The 24,827-nt window shown below is 32.6% G+C and overlaps 6 protein-coding genes across 7 annotated transcripts; all 6 read left to right on the forward strand.

The window, feature by feature from the left end:
- The first annotated feature begins 5,267 nt into the window (after nucleotides 1–5,267).
- Nucleotides 5,268–6,989, forward strand: LOC125590607. Its single transcript, XM_048764246.1, has 4 exons — nucleotides 5,268–5,863; nucleotides 5,947–6,288; nucleotides 6,363–6,419; nucleotides 6,495–6,989. Exons 2-4 carry the CDS (start codon nucleotides 5,978–5,980, stop codon nucleotides 6,631–6,633), a joined length of 507 nt encoding a protein of 168 aa, XP_048620203.1. The 5' UTR covers nucleotides 5,268–5,863; nucleotides 5,947–5,977; the 3' UTR covers nucleotides 6,634–6,989.
- A 130-nt stretch (nucleotides 6,990–7,119) lies between these two features.
- Nucleotides 7,120–10,614, forward strand: LOC106447891 (sugar transporter ERD6-like 8). Its single transcript, XM_048743682.1, has 14 exons — nucleotides 7,120–7,209; nucleotides 7,574–7,639; nucleotides 7,743–7,808; nucleotides 8,000–8,075; nucleotides 8,200–8,264; nucleotides 8,365–8,457; nucleotides 8,561–8,641; nucleotides 8,715–8,799; nucleotides 8,893–9,002; nucleotides 9,084–9,143; nucleotides 9,231–9,284; nucleotides 9,371–9,430; nucleotides 9,505–9,619; nucleotides 9,693–10,614. The coding sequence occupies exons 1-14, from the start codon at nucleotides 7,120–7,122 to the stop codon at nucleotides 9,803–9,805; spliced, it is 1,134 nt and encodes a 377-aa protein (XP_048599639.1). The 3' UTR covers nucleotides 9,806–10,614.
- Nucleotides 10,615–12,392: 1,778 nt separating this feature from the next.
- On the forward strand, nucleotides 12,393–16,858 carry LOC106449175 (sugar transporter ERD6-like 9). Of its 2 annotated transcripts, XM_048764309.1 has the most exons (17): nucleotides 12,393–12,901; nucleotides 13,424–13,486; nucleotides 13,585–13,674; nucleotides 13,787–13,846; nucleotides 13,928–13,993; nucleotides 14,074–14,139; nucleotides 14,227–14,302; nucleotides 14,443–14,507; nucleotides 14,615–14,707; nucleotides 14,813–14,884; nucleotides 14,980–15,064; nucleotides 15,149–15,192; nucleotides 15,327–15,389; nucleotides 15,480–15,593; nucleotides 15,830–15,889; nucleotides 15,987–16,101; nucleotides 16,525–16,858. In XM_048764309.1, the coding sequence occupies exons 1-17, from the start codon at nucleotides 12,755–12,757 to the stop codon at nucleotides 16,638–16,640; spliced, it is 1,395 nt and encodes a 464-aa protein (XP_048620266.1). In that variant the 5' UTR covers nucleotides 12,393–12,754; the 3' UTR covers nucleotides 16,641–16,858. The 2 variants fall into 2 exon arrangements, with proteins under 2 accessions (XP_048620266.1, XP_048620242.1); XM_048764285.1 differs by lacking the exon at nucleotides 16,525–16,858 and having other exon boundaries at nucleotides 12,396–12,901; nucleotides 15,987–16,471.
- A 634-nt stretch (nucleotides 16,859–17,492) lies between these two features.
- On the forward strand, nucleotides 17,493–18,657 carry LOC106433369 (40S ribosomal protein S24-1). Its single transcript, XM_013874211.3, has 5 exons — nucleotides 17,493–17,666; nucleotides 17,765–17,806; nucleotides 17,886–18,056; nucleotides 18,266–18,352; nucleotides 18,434–18,657. The coding sequence occupies exons 1-5, from the start codon at nucleotides 17,595–17,597 to the stop codon at nucleotides 18,461–18,463; spliced, it is 402 nt and encodes a 133-aa protein (XP_013729665.1). The 5' UTR covers nucleotides 17,493–17,594; the 3' UTR covers nucleotides 18,464–18,657.
- Nucleotides 18,658–18,950: 293 nt separating this feature from the next.
- LOC106449180 (probable transcription factor At3g04930) lies at nucleotides 18,951–20,438 on the forward strand. Its single transcript, XM_048764347.1, has one exon. It carries the CDS (start codon nucleotides 19,255–19,257, stop codon nucleotides 20,311–20,313), a length of 1,059 nt encoding a protein of 352 aa, XP_048620304.1. The 5' UTR covers nucleotides 18,951–19,254; the 3' UTR covers nucleotides 20,314–20,438.
- A 562-nt stretch (nucleotides 20,439–21,000) lies between these two features.
- On the forward strand, nucleotides 21,001–23,872 carry LOC106441506 (tryptophan--tRNA ligase, cytoplasmic). The gene is made up of 11 exons (XM_013883315.3): nucleotides 21,001–21,601; nucleotides 21,665–21,784; nucleotides 21,865–22,050; nucleotides 22,189–22,240; nucleotides 22,309–22,467; nucleotides 22,568–22,660; nucleotides 22,774–22,854; nucleotides 22,922–22,990; nucleotides 23,102–23,170; nucleotides 23,305–23,415; nucleotides 23,522–23,872. Exons 1-11 carry the CDS (start codon nucleotides 21,270–21,272, stop codon nucleotides 23,561–23,563), a joined length of 1,314 nt encoding a protein of 437 aa, XP_013738769.2. The 5' UTR covers nucleotides 21,001–21,269; the 3' UTR covers nucleotides 23,564–23,872.
- The last annotated feature ends 955 nt before the right edge of the window (nucleotides 23,873–24,827 follow it).

Raw genomic sequence — 24,827 nt, forward strand, 5'->3', positions numbered from 1 at the left:
CGCATGCAAGACTCTCCTTCTCCACCGTGGGCCTCCAATCGAACGCGTCATTACTCCAAGAACCGAGCCACCGCTAGGGGTAGAAGCGGAACCAGAGCTCTGACAAGGCAATCGCTGGAAGGACGGCGGAGAGAGGACTAATAAGAACAACTTCGGCAAAAGAAGAAGGGCTCCGGTGACGGCACGGACGCTCACGCGCCGGCCGTACACCGGATCAAAAGTAGATCTCTTTTTCTCTCTCTCTCTCTCTTATATTATATAGTTGAATTTTGGTGTATCTTTTCTATTCTTACTACAATTTATTTCTTACAGTATTTTTCTTTGACTAACAAACAACAATTCTAGGGAAGAAATAATATTTATGAACTTTGTTAATCTAGATCACAGAAGAACTCTTGCAGTTGTAGTCAATTTCTGACTTACTTTTTCACTGTTCTTAAAAATGTGTATAATTAAATCCATTCATCATTTTATTAAAGATGCTAAGAATCAACAACATGAAAATATTTTATCCTGAAACGTTTATTTACCAGAAACAAAGATAATAATAGTATTTTAAGGTTTAATTAGTTTTATACTTTCTGAATTAATTACTTATAAAAAATTAATCCTACTATATAAAAGGGACTAAATTCAAGGCTTTTGGGACTATCCACCTCAGCCAAAATATTCTCATCAATAAAGAATTAGAAATAAATGTCATTTAGAAGATAATTAACTAACATATGACTTTTAATATTTCTAGAAATTTCATATTTGTAACTATTAATTTATTAATAGAATCATATATCTATATTGAATTTTGTTCTATTTTTAATCATTAGATTTCAAGGGTAAATAAAATATTAATTTATAATATATATATAGTTTATAACTTTATAATTGTAGTTATAAATAAAGATAAATAACCAGGGAGGATGAAAAATCTCATGTAAAATTATATAATTAAAATGGTAAAATGGTGAGTATGATGAGGTGAATCTAAGAAAATTTGTTGTACAAATTATGATGTTTTCTTCGTCTACTAAAATGATTTAAAATAAAATATATATTCACATAAATATGTCAATATTTGTTTTTTTTTTGGTAAGATGTTAAGATTATCATTTTCTGAAAGGTTACACTGTTGTTTTTAAACAACCTATTACAACAAGGAAACAAAAACAACCACCAACAACTCAAGATAAAAAAAGCCTTAAAGAGGTTTTATACAAGAAATATAAAAAAGAAGTAGAGAAGAGGAGAAAGAAGAACTTGCCGGGTAAGAGAGGAGACGGTCACGCATTATACGGTCGAGAGAGGCAAGGATGACTGATGAAGGTGAAGAGACAGCTGTGAACACACGAGCATTACGCTCTTTCCACAGCAGGTAGATAGATGACTGAAAGTAGAGCTTGATAACTGAAGTAGCATGCGCATCTGCGTTGACGCGAGGTTGATTGATCCAGGCTGCAACATACTGTAGATCAGCCGGAGGAGAAATCCAAACTTCAGCAGCAAAAGGCTCCCATATCAAACGAGATAAAGAGCACTCAAAGAAGAGATGATGGTGAGTCTCTATTTCCAGATTACAAAGGACGCACGTTCCTGAGACATTTAACCCCCAACGCCTCAAGCGATCCTTGGTTGGCAGTCTTCTCCGCAAAGCCAGCCATGATATAAACAAATTACGTGGAATATGTTCCTTGAACCAAATAGTTTTATGCCAATATTTGTTGTTGATAGTGTTTATATTCTTTTCTGACATTAGTATCCATATTTTTTAGTAAACTGATCCAAAGAGATTAGTTTGTGGAGCTAACCAAACGAGGATTATAGTGTTTACTTTGGAAAAAGTAATAGGTTGAATGATAAATGGCGTGCATGCTTTTTCACATGGAAATTTGCACATATATTAAAATTGTAAAATTTGAATCATAGAGAAAATATAGTGCATATGACTGAAGTTGGTCCATTCCGAAACTAAAGATGGCTAAAATTCTTCTTTGTCAAAATGCATAGATGTGAATCTTATATGAATAGAGTTCTCCATTGCTTATAGCAGTGTAATAAACTCCGTGTGTAAAGGATAAAAAATGTTATATAAGTGAAAACGAAAATTATGATTTTTTTTCTTGTGCCTATAGGCTCTTCGTAATTTGAAGAAGAAAGAACATATTGTGTCAAAATCTTTGGCTCAGTCAAATTTTATCCAGTTGTTTATAAAACTGTTGTTATCTGATTCATGTAATTTTTCAGTGTTGATTTAAAAGCCCAAAAGACTCATCTATACTGACTTTTTGATATATTTTTTTCTCTGATTTGAATTTAAAAATGGATAAAACTTTCGATAAGTTATGTAAACTCAGAACAAGTATTTAGCTTTAGAAAGCATTTACATGTTTCAAACTTATAATATATACATATATAATGTTTAAAATTATGCATATAAAATCAGTGTAAAATGTGCTTGAATATGTTTCTCTTCTTTAATGTGTTAATTGTACTATATATAACATTATTTTAAAATTTTAAAAAGTTTATGTCACATACAAAAAACCATCAATAAAAATATAATTACAATAAAAAAATGAAAAATTATAAACATATAAATTTAAATTAAGAAAAACTAACATTGGAAAAACAAGAAGTTAATATAAAAGAAAAAAACCGACAAATAATATTATAAATAATATAAATTTATAAGACACAATCCGCGCGAAGCGCGAAAAAAATCTCTAGTTACTAAATAAAATCAGGAGAAAAGTGTCTTATTACATGTAATAAACTGTAGTTTTCAATAAAAGAAAAATAGAAGTGTATTTTCCAAATTTCATATCACAAACAGAGTATTTATCAAACTATCCTAGAATATATTTTTTTATTTTTATTATTCAAATTTTAAGTTATAGGCATTATGTTAGAATTGCAAATTCCCTATATATTAACCGTGGACCATTTAAAAAATTGTAACCTTAAATTTGTACTAATTAAAAAGAAACTCAGCTTATGTGTCACTTAATTAGAATGTCAATTTAGCTTACGTGTCAGCTTAAGAATAAATTTAAAAAAAAATGTTGATCCAAATCCAATTATACTAGGAAAATTATACTAACCCACAATATAAGAAACATTTATTCTTTCCCTAAATAAAAGCTACGGAATTACCTTATAAGATTAATGTATATAGGACAATTAATGACTATGAATAATAAAGATTTGATAACAATTTTTGCATCATTCTTCATTTTTGTTTAATTTTATATTATTAAAAAATTAAACAATCATATTAACCATATAATAAAAAAATTCAATTTTTTCTTATATGTTATATTTTGAATTTTTTAAAACGACTTTAAATTACAAAAATGAGGAAACCTTTTATGTTATATTTTTCTTATATGTTAGGTTTTTTATATGTTTTATTTTAATTTTTTTAAAACGACTTTAAATTACAAAAATGTAAATTTTCTTTAAGCATACGACTAAAAGCATTAAAATGACATGTACCAATCGATTGTTGATCTGAAACCTTTCAAAACCATATGAAATATAAATATCAAAATAATTCAAATGTGGAACAGTACTGTTCACTTTTTCAAAAATGTGTTCGGTGGAAAAAATAATATTTTTGTGTCATAATTTGTTTAATGTACAATCCGATCAACCCATGATATATTAATTATAGTTTAGTTCCACAATTTTTAATAAATATTGATCTAGTCCATCGGAAAGAAATTATATAATAATAACAAAAAACATTGTATATATACAAATAAAATGACCAAATATATAAAAAAATTATCGATAATATATACAAATAAACTCACCATGCTTATCCTAGTTCTATATATGAAGCGTAGCAAGATATTAATTTGGGTTATTTGGACGACACCTAAATTATATCCATAATTAACCACGCCCTATCTTTTACGTTATAATGCTGCTTAAAAATGATAGCATAGATCGTTTTTCCACTACGAGTTAGATGACAATGATTTTGAAAATTCAGTAGGTTCATATTTTGAATTTATGTGATTACTTGGGACGTTGATCAAAAAAAAAAAGTTATTACTTGGGACATATAAGCAGAGCCGGTCTTAGTTTTGTTGCCGATAGTTAATTTTTGCACCAGGGAGTAGTCGAACCTGGCGATTCTGCAAGTGACAAATTCTGTTTCAACCACTAGACTACGTAGTATTTTTGAAAATTTGGTAGCCGGTTGACTTATTATAAACTGGCGGCTGGAAGCATATGCTTCACCCCCTTATAGCTAAGACCTGCTCTGCATATAAGAAAACTAATATAATCAAATTGTAGGCGATTTTTTTTCAAGCATAAATTTTATTAAGAGCCCACGTGATTGGTTGAGTGTTTTGCACTTTCTATATTCTCACATGATTGTTATCCCGAAATTAGTGAAAACGGAAATGAATATGGTGCAAATCACGAAAATATATAGAAATAGATCGTCGACTACGATTATGTGAGCAATAATTTAGGGATTAATTGAGAAATGTATTTCAATATTTGTCCAATTTGGGATATGAATAATTTGTCAACCAAAATCTAAGATTCACGTTATAACTATCGTATATTATTCATTAACTTCTTACTATACGTGTAGGGTTGGACGATATAGTGATATTTAGGTATCTTTGTTGCTAAATTAGAAAGATTTTTGAGGAATACCAGTTTCCTATACATAAACCTAAACACAATTAATTTGCATATAAGTTAGGAAAACTAAATATACGTTACCAATTTATTGTGTAATCAAATTCATTAAAAGTGATGCACTTATGCGTATATTTCGTGATAAATGTACTATTGTTAGATTGCTCCCCATTCAGAAGTTCAACTAATGTGACCGTGAAAATGGATGTATTCATATACATTACACATAAGGAAAGTTTTTAAATTTACCTCTTGACCAAGTTAGACCGAGATTCGCAACTGACCGGAATTACGGTTTAAAACGAAAATTGTTATATGGAATGTTTATATTGTTTGAAATATATTATTCAAAAACCTTACACCGTGAAGAAAAACATAATACAACAAACCATATAGATATCAGTGTATGAACAGGTTTGGTTTGGTATAACCGGTTTGAAATCATTAATTGAATAAGTTCAACCGGTTTGAAATTGTGAATTGAATAAATCAAACGGTTCAAAGCCTCTCACTGGATCTATTACGAAAGCCCCGAATGAAATCCTGGCCCAGTTTTTGTTACACCGAAGCCCTAACTCTCACTTTGTGTATATATATATATATATGTACTTTCTCTTCTTTTGCTTTTTGGTCAGAGACTTAAGATTTAGTTCTGATACCAAGGACGAAGCTTACGAACTCAATCGTTTGTCTTATTATCATTCTTTTAATCTTTTTTCAGATCTACAAATGATCAATTCTTTAAATCCCTTTTTCGTTTGTTTTGACTCTTAATCCCTTTGCAATTCGTTTGTTTTTAGATCTACAAACTTGCTTACAGTTTTTTTTTTGTTTTTTGAGTTTGAGTTTGGGTTGTTCATATGATTCTTTTGATCCTTTTTTTTCAGATCTACAAATTATCAATTCTTTTAATCCGTTTTTCGTTTGTTATGACATTGAATCCCTTTTGCAATTCGTTTATTTTCAGATCTACAAAGTAGATCTTCAATATTTTTTTTTTCAATTATCTCGTCAAGCTTCCCATGATCCGCTGGCAGGCCTCGTTTGATTTGCTGGACCATCCCACAATCCGCTGGTAGGCCTCGTTTGATTTGATGGCCCAGCCCACAAACAGGGCATCATTTGATGGCCCAGCCCACACCCATGGCCCTGAGCAAGCAATCCACGATCAAAGATTGACCTAGTTCACCGACCTCTATATAAAAAGGTAGTTACACTGTTCAGCTCTCATTTTTATAATCGGACATTAACTAATTCAATATGTTTCGTTTGTCTACCATCACTCTTCAGCGAGTTGTTTCCAGGGTTTCTCTTCCCCTCCATGTTTCTAGGGTTTCTCTTCCCCTCCACCTCTCTAGGGTTTCTCTTCCCCTCCACCACGCTAGGGTTGCTCTTCCCCTCCACCACGCTAGGGTTGCTCTTCCCCTCCACCTCTCTAGGGTTTTTCCTCTTCACCTCTCTAGGGTTTTTCCTGTTCACTTCTCTAGGGGTTTTCCTCTTCACATCTCCAGATCCCCATTCTCACCTCTCTCTTTCTCACATCTCTCTCCATTTCCCCTTACACCCTTTCCACTCCGGTCAAGCTTTCCTCTCTCTCCTCTCTCACCGGCCTTTTCACGCAGCACTCCTCAGGTTTGTTGTTATATCTGATTCAACACATTTTTTTTATATATCATTTAGTAAAAAACCCTTCTTTTATTTTTCAGCGGTCACGCTTTCCTCTCTCCCCTCTCTCACCGGCCCTTTCACGCAGCTCTCCTCAGGTTTGTTGTCATATCTGATTCAACACATTTTGTTTATATATCATTTAGTAAAAAAACCTTTCTTTTATTTTTTAGGGAACCGGTGGCGGCGCCGGTGGCACCACCGGCGGTGGCGGTGGTGCAGTCGTCGGCGGCGGTGGTGGCGCCGGCGGTGGCGCCGGCGGTGGTTGTGGCAGCTGCAACTGCATTGGTGTGTGTCAGTATAAACCCTTAATTCCAAGACTCAACTTTGGTTTCAACGTTGCCTTCAACATCATTTACCGTTTCGGTTGGTGGTCGGTAGCTTTGGCTTTCTTGTCTGATCTTGTGACTGAGGAGAATGTAAAGCATTTTGCAGAGAGTATGATAAGGATCTGCGACCCGAGCTTAGTATAATAGGGTTTCAGTTTTAATATATCTTTATCTTCTACTTTGATGAATCTGTCTAGGTTTAAGTTGTAATAACTTGTCTTCTTCCACTTTGATGAATCTGTCTAGTTTTAATATCTTGTATCTAGACTTTTGGTTTTCTCCCATAAGTTCGTTCTTTTATGGAACTTTTATATAATGGAAAGAGCAAGACTTTTGTTTTTTCCCATATTGCAAAGTTGTTTTAAGAAAAAGAATCCTGAATAAGACAAATATCTATAACGTTTTCAGATAAACAACACTAATTAATGGACAAGAGTAGTAAAGTGAAAAGGGGTTACATTTGGTGACAATGCTCTCAAAACGGACCAATAAACGAGAGGAGCTCTCTAGGTGTGACACGGCGAGATACAAAATGAAAGAGACAAAAGATCATCCAATAGTTTGATAAAGGACAAAGGCTGTCTACTACTAGTTATCTATAGACCGATAAAGTACTCGCACGTATAAGCTTGATCACCAAGCATTTGGACAAGAAAAGGACAACTTGTGGGTTATAAAAAAGAAAAGATGATAGTTGTAGTTTTCAATTTTTCTTTTTATTTTTAAAATTATTTGGAACTTGTGCGAAGAGGGAACTAGACAGCCCTACTATAAAAGAACTGTGTTTGTTGTTCAAAAACAAAAAAAAGAACTGTATTTATTGATTTAATTATTTATTATCTCAAATACTCCCCATTCTGTTTGTAAACTTTTTTAAAACTTTTTAGTATCCTCATTTTAAATTTTGTTCAATTATTAACTAGGATGACATACCTTTGGACTTCGGTAGATTTCTCACGGGTTATGGTTGCGGTACCCTTTCGTATGTGGTATGACATTTTCCAATTGTTATAAACAAAACCATTTGTCGATGAAACGATGAAAAAATCACATTTTAACTTAATATTCACATTTGCATTTGTCTTTTTCTAGGTTCCGGTTTTCATCGCCGAAATTAGTCCGAGAAAACTACGAGGAGCATTGGCTACGCTTAACCAGGTGATGCATTTTATTTTATTCGAATGACAAATGTATGTGACTACAATAGAGTCAGAGACAGGACATGTATTCCAGCTTGTGTTAGGTCTAGTCTGTGGTTAAAATTGTATTAGGGTTGTTTTGTAAAGTCTTTAACATATTATGGTTTTTCTAACTAAAATATTTTTTTTATGATATTGTTATTTCTGCAGCTCTTTTTAGTAATCGGATTGGCTTCCATGTTCCTCATTGGTGCCGTCGTAAACTGGAGAGCTCTTGCACTAACTGGTAAATTTGTTTGTGCACTAGCTAATACATTTCAAAACATTTGGTATTGGTTTTAGCAATAGTAGCAAAGATGGTATTATATTTCATTTGTTATAATAAAGCTGGTTTGGTTAATTAATTTCAGGAGTTGTACCGTGTGTGATTCTATTTTTTGGGACTTGGTTCATTCCCGAATCACCTAGATGGCTGGTATTATTAAAGTTTGAAATTCAATTTCGGTTTGGTTAAGGCTTTAGAATCTATGGTTGAAAACTTACCCAAGCCTCTCAAATGCTTTTGGCGTTTCAAGGAAATGGTTGGCCGCCACCGCGATTTCGAAATTGCGTTGCAAAAACTGAGGGGTCCTAACGCCAATATCGCAAGAGAAGCCGATGAAATCAAAGTACGTTTTGAACCAAAGACTGGATTACAAAACCGGTTCCGGTACGTGACATTGCATTTTATAAAACTTTCTATAACTCCGGTTTTTGGATTTCGGTTTACAGGAGTACTTAGCGACTATAGCGCACCTTCCGAAAACCACACTACTAGACCTTATTGACAAAAAGAACATACGTTTTGTCATTGTAAGAATCTCTAATTCAAATAACCATGCTTCTCGGGTCACTTTGGTTTTTAATTATAGCTGTATTATACCAGGTTGGAGTTGGTTTAATGTTTTTCCAACAATTCGTTGGAATAAATGGGGTTATCTTCTATGCACAGCAAATTTTTGTATCAGCAGGTTATAATTTGAACCGGATCTAGTTAGTTTTGATTTCCAACAGGTTTAATTTCTAGACCACTCATCGGTTTTGTACGGGTTTGGGTGTACCAGGAGCATCTCCAACTCTTGGAAGCATTCTATACTCGATCGAACAAGTCATTCTTACAGCTCTAGGCGCAACGTTACTAATTGATCGGCTTGGAAGAAGACCACTTCTTCTTGTATGGTTCTTGCTTCCATTTTCAAGAAAACAAAGAATACCGATTTGGATTATTCGGTCTGACCATATTAAAGTATTGTAGGCTTCAGCTGTGGGGATGCTGATTGGATGTTTGCTCATCGGAAATTCATTTCTTCTAAAGGTCAATATCAAACAAAAATGAAGAAAAAAATCTTAGAGCATAGTTTAATTAACCGATTTTATTTTGTTTTTGACGTTGATTAACCAGGCCCATGGTTTAGCACTTGATATCATTCCGGCCCTAGCAGTTAGCGGTGTCTTGGTAAGCATCTATGAACTCAGGTTTTGGTTGTTAACCTTTGGATTGGTCCGGTTTACAGATCGGTTAACTAGGAATTCCATTTTCAGGTCTATATCGGTTCATTTTCGATTGGAATGGGTGCAATCCCATGGGTTATAATGTCTGAGGTAGTATCAAAACGATAAAGTATGTTCATATTGTCATTGCCATGATGTTTTCTAACTTACTCTTATTTTTCTAGATATTCCCAATAAATTTGAAAGGAACTGCTGGAGGACTTGTCACTGTTGTGAATTGGCTTAGTTCGTGGTTTGTTTCCTTAACGTTCAACTTTCTCATGATCTGGAGCCCTCATGGTATTATATTATTCTTCATTCGAACAAATTATTGTTTTTATTGTTTCTATTATTGACAATTTTTGGTTTTCAGGTGCATTTTATGTCTATGGTGGGGTTTGTGTATTGGCCATTATCTTCATAGCAAAACTTGTTCCTGAAACCAAAGGCAAGACATTGGAAGAGATTCAAGCAATGATGATGTAAATTATTAAATTTCAATATGTATTAAGTTATACCAATATCTGCATGCAAATGCATTTTATTTTAGATCATATTTTTTATGTTGATGCAGTAGCATTAAATAGATTATTGGTCCATTACCATCAACTTATTAAGTAGGTAACCAATTTAGATCTCCAAATAAGTTCGTATTATCATTACTATAAAGGGCCGCGTGCGTGAATTTTGTATCCTTTCCTTCCAAGTAATAAAATCTCATTTCTTGTTTTAAATTCTGTACAAGAAACTTACACGATCAAATGTAAATAAAGTACAAAATATGACCCTATGGAAAATTATTTAACCAATCGATCCGTTTAGAATAGCGCAAGCGAGTTCCGAACCATATTATTCAATACCTTGACAATAACTGAATAACTGTCTACTAGCTTACTGATGTATATATTACCATCTATAGTACTCGTTTTCTACATTAGTTGTAAACAAATATTTCTAGAGTTCTGCAGTCATACCTTGACAATAACTGAATAATTAAGTGTCTACCAGCTTACTCATGTATATAACCATATACTAATATTACTCGTTTTCTACATTAGTTGTAAATAAATATTTCTAGATAGAGTTCTGCTGTCATAATTAAAAAAACATGGACGCAACGAAAAAGATGATTGTGTAATGCATACATAACATCAAAATAAGTGATGTTTGAAAATCTCAGATAAAATACCATGGAGCCTCGTGTTTCGTCCAAAGGCTTATTTTACTACTTTAGAAGGTTCAACGAAACTAAATATAACAATATGTTTTCAGCTTGCACATATCAAAATGTATGTTGGTTTTCGGTGTTTTGTACTGTTTACATTTACCTTATGTTTAATTTGCTTAATCACATTAGAATATAATAACATTATTGATGCCAAAAAAAAATATAATAACGTTCTTCTTCTTCTTATTATTATCATTATTATCATTATTATTATTATTACTAGGCAAGGAATCCGTGCGCATGGGAACTCATTTTATAAAAATATTTTTTTACATTTTGCAATAGAAAATTTATAAATGAATCAATATTATTCAACCTATTTTGTCCTAAATATATTCAATCATGTTTTGAGTCTTTAAATTATTTATTTCCAAGATGTTTTATATTAAAATTTCACAATTAATATATATTAATTTTGATTTGTAACATTTCCAACGGTGTGAACAAAAAATTATGATTGTTCAAACAAAACTCCATCATCTTTCTTTTATATATTTATGTTATGTTTATATATAAAATATATTTAATATTTTAATAATATGTCTTTATCAATGAGCCAAAAAATATATTTCAATTTATTTAATAAAAATAAAAGATAAACCCACATAAACAGATCCATATGGGGTTTAAGGTTTTGAAAATATTGTTCATTTTGATAACGGGCTTTGCAATTCTCTTGGGGAATTTTAATATAGTTCATATGATATTGCTTACCTATTTAGGCTTTATGCTTTTTTTGTTATAAATTTGTAATTCTTCTTTTCTGAAATAGTAAATGAAATATTTGAAAGCTAATTCTATTCTATATTATGTAGAAAATCAGATCCAGATCTGCTTGAATTATCTTCCTCGCCAAATATAAAATACCAAAGCATTTCGATATAAGAAATGGAATGGCTGTTTACTGAAAATAAATACATTGTTAGAAATGGCTTATAGCTGTCCGCACCCATCATGCCAATAAACAACACCACGAAAGAGGAGTGCTAGTACAAGTAATTGATTACATAATTAGTTTTATCAAGGACTAATTAAGAAGACTTAGTCACATATATTTATATAGATTTATGTTTCAGTCTCTGTTGAACTTGAAGCATCAACGGGAAGACGTGCGTCAAGACGTTGCTTGGATAGGTAATAAATAATGCTGCTTATCATATGGACAGAGACGAAAGTAACATCTGAGCATATATGCTTCATTCACACAAACTTTAGTATTAACAACTAATGAGCATTTATACTAATTCTCTTAAAAACTTAAAATGATTCAATACTTGATATGACTTCTGATTTTATCAAATTATTTGTGTACGTCTACCAACAAACTTTAGTCATGCGAATGAGTCGGATACATTATCCATCTAATCCAGCATGTCATTTATAAAATTTATTAGTATTGTTTAGTATAATATCTTTCATCTTTTGACAAATACATTAAACAAACTATATATGTACCATATTTTTCTGATGGACAACTGGATATACATGAGCAAAATAAGTATTTCTTCGCATTTGAATAAAAAATTACTACAAGTATCGATGAATCTATGTGCATGTATTAGTGTATATGATTTAGAGATCAGACATGTTAGTAGTTAATCACCCATTGACGAGAGCATTGGTAACATTTTTTAAATAAATTCTATAAATAATTGAAATTAATTATGTAAATGTATATTATAATTTTTCTAAATATCATACTTTTTTTGAAAAAAAAATAGCACACTTTTTCTAAAAATAGGACAACTTTTGAAAAATCTTAAAGCTTTTGTTTTAGAAAACAATATTACCAACTAATTTAGGAAGGCTTAGAAAGTTGCCCTAGTAAGTTTCTTTTAAAAATCTTCAAGCTTTTGTTAAGAATGTTCTTTCCTTTTTTTATCCTAAGTAAATTCTTACATAATTCAGATAAGCCATTCTCGTTATTATAAGTTTTTTAATCATTTTTTTATTATTACGAAATCAATCATTTTAAACAGTATGATGATATATCAAAAATCCTAAGTATCAAAATAGCGTTTTAGATTACAGCAAGACATCTCTTTAATTCAACCAGCCTCATGTTCAGTTTAGTCAATATATATTGGGTATATTTTAAAAAGATCAAGCATATACAGTATTTATAGATATCAAGACAAAGCATATAGTTCCCAAAGTATCTCTCTCTTGTTCAGTTCTTATCTCTATTCAATTATAGTGTCGAGAATATGGAGGGAGATAATCATAGTATGGAGAAAGGATTACTACTGGTAAATAAGGAAGAGAAGAGAGGAAGCTCAGAAACAACGATAACTCCACTTCTTATCTTCACCACTTTCATCATTGTCTCTGCGTCCTACAGCTTTGGAATTGCCGTATGTTCCCATCTCTCTCTATATATAAGGGTAGAATAGTCACCATCCCCTTCTAGTTCTGTGTGGAGAATCTAAGGAATTCTCAACTTTTTTTAATATAATTTGCTTACTACTAGATACTACACATTGATGGAGGTGATTTCTAAAAGTGGATATAAGTTTGGAGAAAAGAGATGTAAGAAAAAAAACCTAGTGGTTATTTGCATGCAGGTCAATGGACAGAAGTTATCTAATTTCAGGAAAAGGAATCGATATCATGATAATTCATTAATCCTAGCTAGTTATATGCAGTAACTTTGAAAGTACGTGAATGTATATACATGTACTTACTGAAATTAGGATATATCGTTTCTTCGGGAACATAGGTATCATTTTCATTTTTTTTGGTCTTTCGTTGTGAAGTATCCTTATAACCTTGTTTTCATAATTCAGATATGTCTTTGCTCGTTTTAGGGTTAGCAGATAATATATCCCAACTGTACAGAGACTCATATGTATTCCAAATATGCATATGGTAAACAGTTAGGTTTTACTGCCGGTACAATGTCTTCTATTATGGAAGATCTTGATCTTTCCATCGCACAAGTAAGCCTCTATTTCACTATATATTATTTTATATGTCTATACGTTTTAACAAATATAAATTTTACTTCAGATATTTCTAATAAAAATACTTTTCACAGTTTTCAGTATTTGGTTCGCTACTGACTTTTGGAGGAATGATCGGTGCAATATTTAGCGCAACAATTGCAGATGCCTTCGGTCGTAAAATGGTTAAATATTCATTATTGTGGAATCCACCCTCTAACTCTCGATAATGTCTCTATTAATTTAATCTTTAACCTCTAAACCCTTTGTACCTTTTCGTTCTAATTATTTCTTTAGACGTTGTGGGTGGCCGAGGCATTCTTCATAAGTGGATGGCTTGCAATTGCACAAGCCAAGGTTTCTTCACGACCCATTTAATATCTTACTTCATTAATAATAAACTCACGTACTAATCTCAATTAATCTATCTTCCCATAGAATATTATCTGGTTAGACTTTGGACGATTCTTTGTGGGAACTGGAGTTGGTCTCGCTAGCTACGTGGTAAACAATTATTTTATTTACATAGATTAATCATCTCTAAACTTGTAATAATTATAGCTGATTTATTTTAAAATATGTAGGTTCCTGTATATATCGCAGAAATAACTCCTAAAAATGTGAGAGGCACTTTTACATTTAGCAATCAGGTAATGCATATATTACTAGTTTATAATCAAACTTAATATATACACACAAACTAATACACTATTTTACTATTGATTGAAATCTTATAGCTTTTGCAAAATTGTGGGATCGCAACCGCATATTACATTGGAAATTTCGTATCATGGAGAACGATAGCCTTGATCGGTACTCCTTCCCACTTATATTTTTTTTTTTTTGCCACATGTTTTAGTTTCCCCATATTACTTAACTATTAAATGTATTCATCGTTAAATAATTAATTAATATATAAAACTATTTTAATTAGAGGACTTCTACATCTTCAGGCATTATCCCATGCTTGATACAATTTTTGGGGTTATTTTTCATCCCGGAGTCTCCAAGATGGCTGGTTAGTCGTATGAATCATATCATTTCTCTAATTAAAGAAAAGAGAACGTTTATATAAAATTATTCTTTACGTCGATAACAAGTATTAAAATTAATGTATTTATTTAGGCAAAAGAAAACCGTGATGAAGAGTGTGAAGTTGTTCTTCAAAACTTACGAGGAAAAGAAGCTGATATTGTGAAGGAAACTCGTGAAATCATGGTACACATACGTCTAAATGATGAATAATCAAAATTAGGCTTATTTTTGCTACATATTAAAACTTTATTATCATTATATACAGATTTTTTTTTCATAACTTCGCAGATTTCTGTTGATGCTACCGCAAATATCAGCATGCAAAGTCTTTTCAAAAGAAAATATGCTCGTCAACTTATAGTAAGAAAATACGTTTGAAAAAAAAAATTATCAAACAAATTTATTAAATTACATTTTACTTATATTGATTTTTGCTTTTGGTTAATTATATTTAGATCGGAGTAGGTGTGATGCTTTTACAGCAGTTATGTGGAAGTTCAGGGATAAGTTATTACGCAGGCAGCATATTTGACCTTGCTGGTAACATTATATATTTACTGATTATTACGTAATTTAACAATTGGTTCTTATGAAAAAGTAAAATAAATACTTTTCACTCTTAAGGATTTCCTTCTCAGACTGGGATGACGGTGTTGTCTATGGTCGTGGTACGTATATATGTAAATAATAGAAAATTAAAAAGTCACTACTTTGATTTGTTCATTATTCTCTGTAACCTAGCTCCCCATTTTTTTTGTCTTTACGATGATTGATTATAAACTTTAACCAATGAGCATGCTAGGTACCAAAAGCTATATTGGGCCTGATCATTGTGGATCGATGGGGAAGACGACCACTTCTGATGGTTAGAATAATTTTATTTAATATATTACTTTAGTTTGTTAATATATATAGCTTTGTTGTTCTACATATAATTTAATGAACAAAATTGCAGGCATCGGCGTTTGGGTTATGTTTAAGCTGTATTTCTCTTGCATTAGCGTTTGGATTCAAAGGTGTCCCTGGCATTGTAAATTTTACTCCCACTATGGCATTTATTGGAATATTGGTAAGTGATATATCTATGATTCACTTATTTGAATAGATCTCACACAAAAAAAAAATCATTTCTTCCGCTTTTTCTTGTTCGTTTAGTTTGCTTTATATTTCAACCTAACAACAATTTCAAGTTTGATCCTATTAATATATACATATAAGTTATTATTGTTATTTTCAGTTTGATGTATAAATGCTATATTAATTTCACAATGTGATAAAGTAAAATAATATTTATGTTCCAAACAGACATATGTTATGATGTTCGCTGCTGGACTAGGAGCGTTGCCATGGATTATAATGTCTGAGGTATATCCATATGTACTTATTTTTTGCATGTTCAAGCAAAAAAAAATAATCAGTTTTCTTAAATTGTAACTGATCATATATATTTTTTAAATTGTAGATATTTCCGATGGATATGAAAGTAGTAGCTGGGAGTTTAGTAACCATAACAAATTGGTTTACCGGTTGGATAGTCAGCTACTGTTTCAATTTTATGCTCATTTGGAGCCCTACCGGTACGTTAATAATACTTTACAAACTGAATCTAATTTAGTTCAGTATAAAGTTTTATTTTTCTTCTTTTCTACAAGCTTTTTATTAAAGGCATCTTGTCTACAAACTTTTCACTAAATTAAGATATACGTTCTTACAAAACCAAATTCAAATTCAATTTAGATTTAATATTATTTAGCACGTTTAGTTTGGACACACACACATATATCTATATATTATAAATGATATATTCACACACTATAATTTTCTCTTTCTCATATGAAACATCATTTTCATATAATTTTCTCATAGATCAATCTATTGAAGTTTCGAGTTCTTTATATATATTTTGGATCTTTTAAATGATATATAATATATGAAATTCAAGTTTAAGATAACAATACTAATACTGATATTAATTTATTTTTTGTGAATTTTAATTGTAGGGACCTTCATCATATTCGCTATAATGAGTGGATTAACAGTTGTATTTGCATGGTGTTTGGTGCCTGAAACTCGAGGATTGACGTTAGAAGAAATCCAATTTCCACGTGAGAGTTGATGAACCCACACAAACAATATAAAGCTACTAATGTCTAAATTCTTTATCGAAATCCAATTCATGTTGTCGATCATTGATGATCTAATCGATCACACGATCAGATCTTCTCCTCTTTTTTATGAACTTCATCATTCTCATCCTTTGTAATCTGTAATATTGACAATCTTTTCTTTTCCGTGCCTGATATCCTTTTTTACTTCTACCAGTTTTCATGCTTAATATAAGCTACCGATTTTAGCATATTTGTACAGAAAAAAATATTTCATATGTTTCAAAATACATGAAGTTTTAAGATTGTGCACAAGTATTAAAAAACTTATTTTTTATATTAAAAATATCAATAAAATATAAATTAAAAGTTATTCAACCAATCACAAAACAGACAACAAAATATCATTGGTTACACAGTTTTTGATAAATGAAAAAATTGCATTGATATAAGAAAACATCATCTATTTTGAAACATCAAAAACTCTCTAAAATATCATTTATTTTGAAACGGATGGAGTATGTTTTTCCTAAAATAAGCTTGAAAGACTACCTATAAGATTAACTCTAGAAGAAATCCAACTTCCACGTGATATTCTAATAAATATTCGCTACAAACAATATAAATCAATTATCCTCTAAAATCATTGTAAAATTATGTTATCAAATTGTTACACTTGCAAATTATATTGGACCAAGCTGACAAAGAAAACAAATCGAAATAAACTAGGCTATCGAAAAGCCTTCTTATTGGTTTTAGAGAAAACCTACTGAAATTTATTAAGCCCAACAAAGCTAAGGCCCATTAAAATCGAGTAAAAGAAAAACAAAACAAAACCCTACGGACCTTTACTATATAAACGCTAAAACTTGCTGTCCGCGTCTCTTTCTTCCACTCTAGCCGGCGACGAACTCAAACCTTTGCAGAGAGAGAGAGAGAGAGAGATCTTCGTTGAGATCGCAACAATGGCGGAAAAGGCAGTCACCATCAGAACCAGAAAGTTCATGACCAACAGACTTCTCTCAAGGAAGCAGTTCGTGAGTGTCCATTCTTTTAACTCTTGTCTACTTCTGCACTCACTTAGCTGTAATAAAAGATTTTGAATGAAGGTACTAAGATAAATTTTTGAATGTAGGTTATCGATGTTCTTCACCCTGGAAGAGCCAATGTTTCAAAGGTAATCATCTTTACTGCCAATATGTGTCTTCTTTCGATTTAGACTAGACTGTTAAAGTGGTTTTCATTTTTACTACTAGGCTGAGCTGAAGGAGAAGCTAGCGAGGATGTACGAGGTGAAGGACCCAAATGCAATCTTTGTTTTCAAATTCAGAACCCATTTTGGAGGTGGTAAATCTTCAGGGTTCGGTTTGATCTATGACAATGTCGAGAGCGCTAAGAAGTTCGAACCCAAGTACAGACTTATCAGGGTAAATAATTGCTCTTTCTACTTACTTGAACACTAGAGTTAGTAACTAGCTGATAAGTTTCGAATGTGATTTGTAGAATGGTATTGACACTAAGATCAAATGTCTTAACTAGATAGTACTACTATCAGTATTACTTGATCATTATAGTTTTAGTCTCTGCCTTCTTCCGAAAATTTTTAAGATGGTATGCTTCATCATGTGATTTGTAGAATGGTCTGGACACCAAGATAGAGAAATCAAGGAAACAAATTAAGGAAAGGAAGAACCGTGCCAAGAAGATACGTGGTGTTAAGAAGGTGAGACTACTGTTATTAATAATGTCTATTTACACACAAGTTATAATTTTATTTAAGCATTTTTTTTGTTTAATGTCGCAGACCAAGGCTGGTGATCCCAAGAAGAAGTAAGATCTCAAGCCAGTATCAGCCATTTTGTTTCTTGTTCTGCATAATCACCTGTTATGTCGTTTTAAGTTTTAGTTGTCTGCTTTTTAGATTTTTTTTTTCCTCCAACTAGACATGTATACTAAATCACGAGCTTTTTGCTTGTTTCAATCGAGACTTTGTTTAAAGTTTTAATCAATTAGAGAAAAGATTAATCATGGTTTTGCCCAATACACTCTTACCGTAAAATAAGATGACATGTATTGGTATTAACCAAAGAAAAAAAGATGTACACAATCTTTAATTTTTAACTTCTAAATTTGTAAAAAAAAAAAAAATGACTAAAGGTGTGTTACCTTTGGAAAAATATGTACATATCCTTTAATTTTTTTAACTTCTAAATTTTGTAAAAAAAAAATGATTAGAGGTGAGTTACATTTGTCTATAAGAAAAAGATTAGAGGTGTGTTACATTTGGAAATCTAATTACATGAGATTAACCACATAATCGCGTTCAAGAAACACTCGTTGGAATTGTCGTTGGGACCGAGAGACGTCCGGACACAACAGACCGCAATAACACGCAAGTGCGTGTAGTACTACTAGTGACCACTTGCCTATTAGTAAACGTTTTAAACGTTATGAAAACACCGAAACTACCCCTGGTTGGTTCGAAGATTCTCACGCCCCTAACCACCCAATCACAAAGCGCGCGTAAGCGTAACCAATCCTCGTGAACCCATCTAGATCTAGTTCTTTGGTCTTAACCTGATCACGACCTCAAGCTCAAGCTAGCCAGATCTGTCTTCGTGAAGAATGACATCTGATCACCGCGTCTTCTCTATAGAATCACCAGATCATGAAGGAGGAGAGTCCGATACCGACGATGACGTGGCCCTCCCGGAAACAAACGATGATCTCAATTCTCCGTCTAACGTAACCGTCGCGCTTCCATCCGGCTCCTCCGCCGTCCCCGTCTCCGTAATCCCGGCCGACTCCTCCCCAAAATTGCACCACCGCACGACGGAGATCTTCCACCGGAGACAACAACAACCGCCGCCGCCGCCGGCGATCGACGACTCCAGGCGTCTCTTCCAGAGGCTGTGGACCGACGAGGACGAGATCGAGCTCCTCCGCGGCTTCCTCGACTACGTGACGACGCACAGAGGAGGCAGCAATCCGCCGGATACGGCGCCGTTTTACGAGATGATCAAGTCGAAGCTCCAGCTGGAGTTCAACAAGAACCAGCTGGTTGAGAAGCTGAGGCGGTTGAAGAAGAAGTACCGTAACGTGATGAGCAAGTTTGGTTCGGGGAAAGAGGTTTTGTTCAAGAGCCCTCACGATCAGTCTACGTTCGAGATTTCTAGGAAGATTTGGAATCGAACTGGGAAGATCATTGGGTTTGAAATGGATTTCGAGGTTAATGGTAACAGCCCTGGTTCGAACCCTAGTGCTGCTGTTGAGATTGAGTCTGAGAACGGAGTTGAGAAGAAAGGATCGAGGAAACGATCACGATCAAGAATTGGGAAGATTGAAGAAGACAACAATGTCAATGTCAACGTCAACGAAACTGTATCTTCTAGTATTGGTGGTTTGATTGAAGAGACTGTGAGAAGCTGTGTCTCTCCTTTGATTAAGGAGATGATGAATGGGACAACGAGTATGATGATGGCTGGCTCGTTGGGCCCTGTGTTTACGAGGCCGTTGGGTTATGGTGTAGAAGGAGGAGGAGGAGGAAGCAAGGCGGTGAGGGATGAGCGGTGGAGGAAGCAACAGATTCTGGAGCTGGAAGTGTATTCGAGGAGATTAGAGTTGGTTCAAGAGGAGATTAGAGCTACATTGCATGAGTTAAAGACGATGCCAAGTGGTGTATGATGAAACAAGATGAATAATAAGACGATGATGACAACAATATAACCAGTTTGTTTGTGTATAACCTTTAGTATAGATAATATCTCTGTAGACTCATTTGTTGAAATAACAAACAGACTTCCTAGCTATTTTTATCTGGAAAAAGAGAAATAATATTTCTTGAGTTGTGTGTCAAATCTTTGTCTAATAATATACTGTATGTAGTAACATGTTTATTTTTTGAATGGTTCTTTGATTGATCAAGTTTCTAATAAGGACGAAACAACTACATTAGCAGGTTTAAATAGAGCTAGGTTGCATGGAAACGGAAACGGATACGTTGAAACGAAACGTGGAAACGTGATTTTTGATTTTTTATGCTTTGGAAACGTTTTAGAAACGTCTATAAATATATATATATATAACTGATTAATATTTACATTCATTTTTATTATGTTTATTATATCTTAAAATACAAATAAACAAATATTCATTCTATTTAATACGACAAAATTAAGTTATTATTAAACATCAAAATCATATAAAAAATTCAAAATAACAAAAACCAGTACTTAAATATTAAATAATTTAACTAAAATAAAAATCACAACAACAAATAATGACTAGTTGGAAAGTTTTAGCGTTTCTAGAATAGAAACGCGAGTTTCCAAAACAGAAAGTTAAGTTTCCACTAAGTTTTCAAACTAAGATTTTTAAGAAACGAGTTTTCAATGCGTTTCCGCAAGTTTTCGAAAGATTCTGATTCCGAAACGTTTCCGAAACGTGAAACATACCTTCAATCGAGTTTCCATGCAACACATAAATAGTCTTATGAAATTTTGGGGTGTTTTACACTTTTAGAACAGTTAGAGGGAAGTTATGTAATTTATAGAAATATAAATTAGGGTTACAAATATCCGCCGGTGCCATTTGCTTAGTTATTATAGTGTTTCAGGTTTTTAAGATCGAGCCGAGTCACGATGGAGACGATAGAGAAGATGATAGAGGACTTCAAAAAAGTGCTGGACGACTCAACCCACACATCACCGGAGACTCTGAAACACGAGATGATCCAGTGGTTGGATGAGACGCTGTCGCCGAGACTGAAACAAGTCCTCGAGGAGAGAGAGACTCAATCATCATCGGAGCAAACTGTGACTCCGTTTGTTGTCTCCGGTAAAATCGATTACGAGAAGGTGATCCTCAAGTTTGGCTGCACGAAGATAGACGAGTCGCTCATTGATCGTGTTGAGAGACTCACTTCCCGTGGAGCTCACGTTTTCCTCCGCCGTGGCTTCTTCTACGCCCACAGGTTCGAAAAAAGAGTTATGTTCGTGTTGAAAGTTATGTTCTTTTGCTGAGTGGTTGTTAACAGGGATCTCGATAAGATTTTGGACTGTCATGAGAGAGGAGACAAGTTCTACCTCTACACTGGGAGAGGACCTTCATCAGAATCTTTGCATCTAGGGCATTTGATTCCTTTCTTGTTTACCAAGTAAAAGTTACATCATAACAAAGCTAGCTATATAGTCTTTTTTAAACGTCAATGCTTTGTTCTTTATACTCTGTGTGTAGATACTTGCAGGAAGCTTTCAAGGTTCCTCTTGTTATACAGATTACGGATGATGAAAAAAAAATATGGAAGAAGTTAAACAAGGAGAAAAGTAAAAGACTTGGCAGAGAAAATGTGAAAGATATCATCGCTTGCGGTTTCGATGCCTCAAATACCTTTATTTTCTCCAGCTATGCCACTGTTGGCGGGTAAGTGAAATGCAACTTTTAGCTCATAAGATTGCTCTTATATATATATATTTGTATGTTTAGGCTTTTTTTATGTTTTGCATTATAGTTTTCCTGGCTGATGATGTGCCGAAACCTTTTTTTTTTTTTTGTGTATAGTAAATTCTATGAAAATGTGGTGGAGATTGCAGATTGCGTTACAGTTAACAAGGTGATTTATGTGTCTTATAGGTTTTTCATTTTTGTATCTCTCACATTTGTTTTTATTTTTTTGGCTAGGCTAATTCGACTTTCGGCTTTACCGGCGAAGCTTCTACTGCAAAAATGATCTTCCCTTCTGTGCAGGCAGCTCCATCATTTTCTAGCTCATTCCCACACAAGTTGTTCCCTGACGAGAAGAAAAATATCCCTTGCTTGATTCCCTGTGCAATTGACCAGGTTTGCTGTTTTTTTTTTCTCACGTAGCCTCTGTGTGTATCATTGAGTTTTTTTATATGTTGATAATAATAATAAAATGACGGTTTTTGGTTTTGTTCAGGATCCGTACTTCAGGCTGACTCGTGATGTTGCACCTCGGTTAGACTTTATAAAGCCTGCTCTGATTGAGTCAAAGTTTTTTCCTGCGCTGCGGGCAAGTGTTTTCTTAACTAGTCAATAACAGGATATTTACAAGTTTAAAATTCATGCCTTCACACTAATGAATATATATATGCCTTTTGGTCACACATTTTTTTTTTCTTGCAGGGAAATAATGGGAAAATGTCAGCAAGTGATGCAAATTCCGCTATTTATATTAATGATAGCGCTAAGGACATTAAAAGAAAGGTGAAATTTGTCAAACTTTACAGATGATTAGATACCAATCTTGATGAGAATTTTTTTAAATATGCAGATAAACAGTGCTGTTACTGGTGGGCGAGATAACTTGGAAGATCAAAAAAAATATGGAGCAAAACTGGAGGTAACAATTTATTTTTCGTTTAGTCACTTGATCCTATTGGTTTTAGTGCTATAGAAAACTTAAAAGTCTCTTTTTCTTTTCTGGTCATCTGCTTTCTACTATTTTTCACAGGAAGACATACCGTTTCAGTATTTGAGTTTCTTCCTGGAAGATGATGCTGAACTTGAACACATAAAGAAGGTAAAAAATTCTTTATAATTGCCCCTAAGCTTTTTCATTATTACAGAGAATGAATGAAGAAGAATATGCTCTCATATTTTTTCTTGATGGGATTATCTAAAGATAACACATTGTTGTGTACGCCATTGTTTCAGGAGTATGGAGAAGGAAGAATGACAACGGGTGATGTAAAGAAGAGACTCGTTCAGGTTGTGACAGAAATTGTGGAGAGACACCGCATGGCTCGAGCTGCTGTTACTGATGAGGTACAAAAAAAAAAGAAAAATCAATTTGATGTGATAACAGTTTTATTATTAGACCAATCAGAGATTTAATAACATTTTTGTTGATTGTTTTCTTCTATATAATCAGATGGTGGATGCGTTCATGACTCCGAGACCTCTGTTTGAGTAAACTCTAAACCGGAAAAAGCTCTACAACTTCGAGTGAAGTTTACAGTTGATATTTTATGAATATAGCTTAATCGGTTTCCTGGTTCAGTTGTTAGCTGAAGAGTTCACTGGTTTAAATGGTTATCTATTTATTTTGCTTTTATTTTAGGAAACATTAATTAAAAGGCCCATATTTGTTCTTTTGCTTCCAACCCAATACTTTCTGGGCCGGGTCTGTTTATAATTATAGTATTATACTATGTAGAGACTTCACCTATTATGGTGCTCCAAAACCCTAATCTATCCAATTTGGTTAATAACCACTGATTAATGTCTTTAACTCCAGCACAATCAACCTTCTGATATCGTATGCATGCGTCATCAAGAGACTCGAGCACAATCTATCTTCTGAATTTTTAATTTATTATATATATATATATGTTTTTACATTTATGTAAAATATTTTAGTTTTGGATTATAAAATTATTTTGTTCGCTGAATTATCAAAATTAAATATAAAACAAAATAGACTAGAAAAATTTGTGAATTTATAGTAACATGTTACTTAATTTAATATATTTAAACTAATTTAAATCGATTTAAACTAATTAATCGATTTGAATCATAATCATTTTGATTTGACAAATTGCCGCCATATCAAATTTTTTTAGAATCATGGTCATAATACAAATGTCTTCTTGGCAAGTTCAGTGTCTTGTAACTCAGTGACCCAACCATTATATCTGAGCTGCACCGTACAAATGAATACCCTTTCCACTTCATATATACTCGTCCATGTATAAAATAAAAAAATATGTTAGAGCATCTCTAAAAAAAATAATTTCAAAAATTTAAATTTTGAAGTTTCTTAATTTTGAGTCCTTATACAATTATTTGTTTTTACAAAGTATCTTATGAACTTTTATAGTTATCATTTTAGTTTTCATAAATTTTTAAATCTTATACAAAATACAAATATATTAATTACAGTAAAGAACATATTATACAAAACACATTTAATACAAAAAAAAATATACGAAAACTAAATTATTATATCAACCAAGGAAGTACACGATTTTAACAACTACAAATAAAAATAAAAAGATTCATTTTATTATTTTGAAATGCATGTAATATGCTATTAAATGTAATATCTTATTATAAAATAATAATGTGTTTAGTTTTTTTATTATGTATTTTATTGCTAAATAAAAGTGTTATGATTTTTTTTTTGCTAATTCTAGTAATAACAAGAACTATAGTGTAAAATACAAAACTTTTTAAAA

Source organism: Brassica napus, chromosome A1, assembly GCF_020379485.1.
Source record: "Brassica napus cultivar Da-Ae chromosome A1, Da-Ae, whole genome shotgun sequence".
NCBI classification, from domain to species: Eukaryota; Viridiplantae; Streptophyta; class Magnoliopsida; order Brassicales; family Brassicaceae; genus Brassica; species Brassica napus.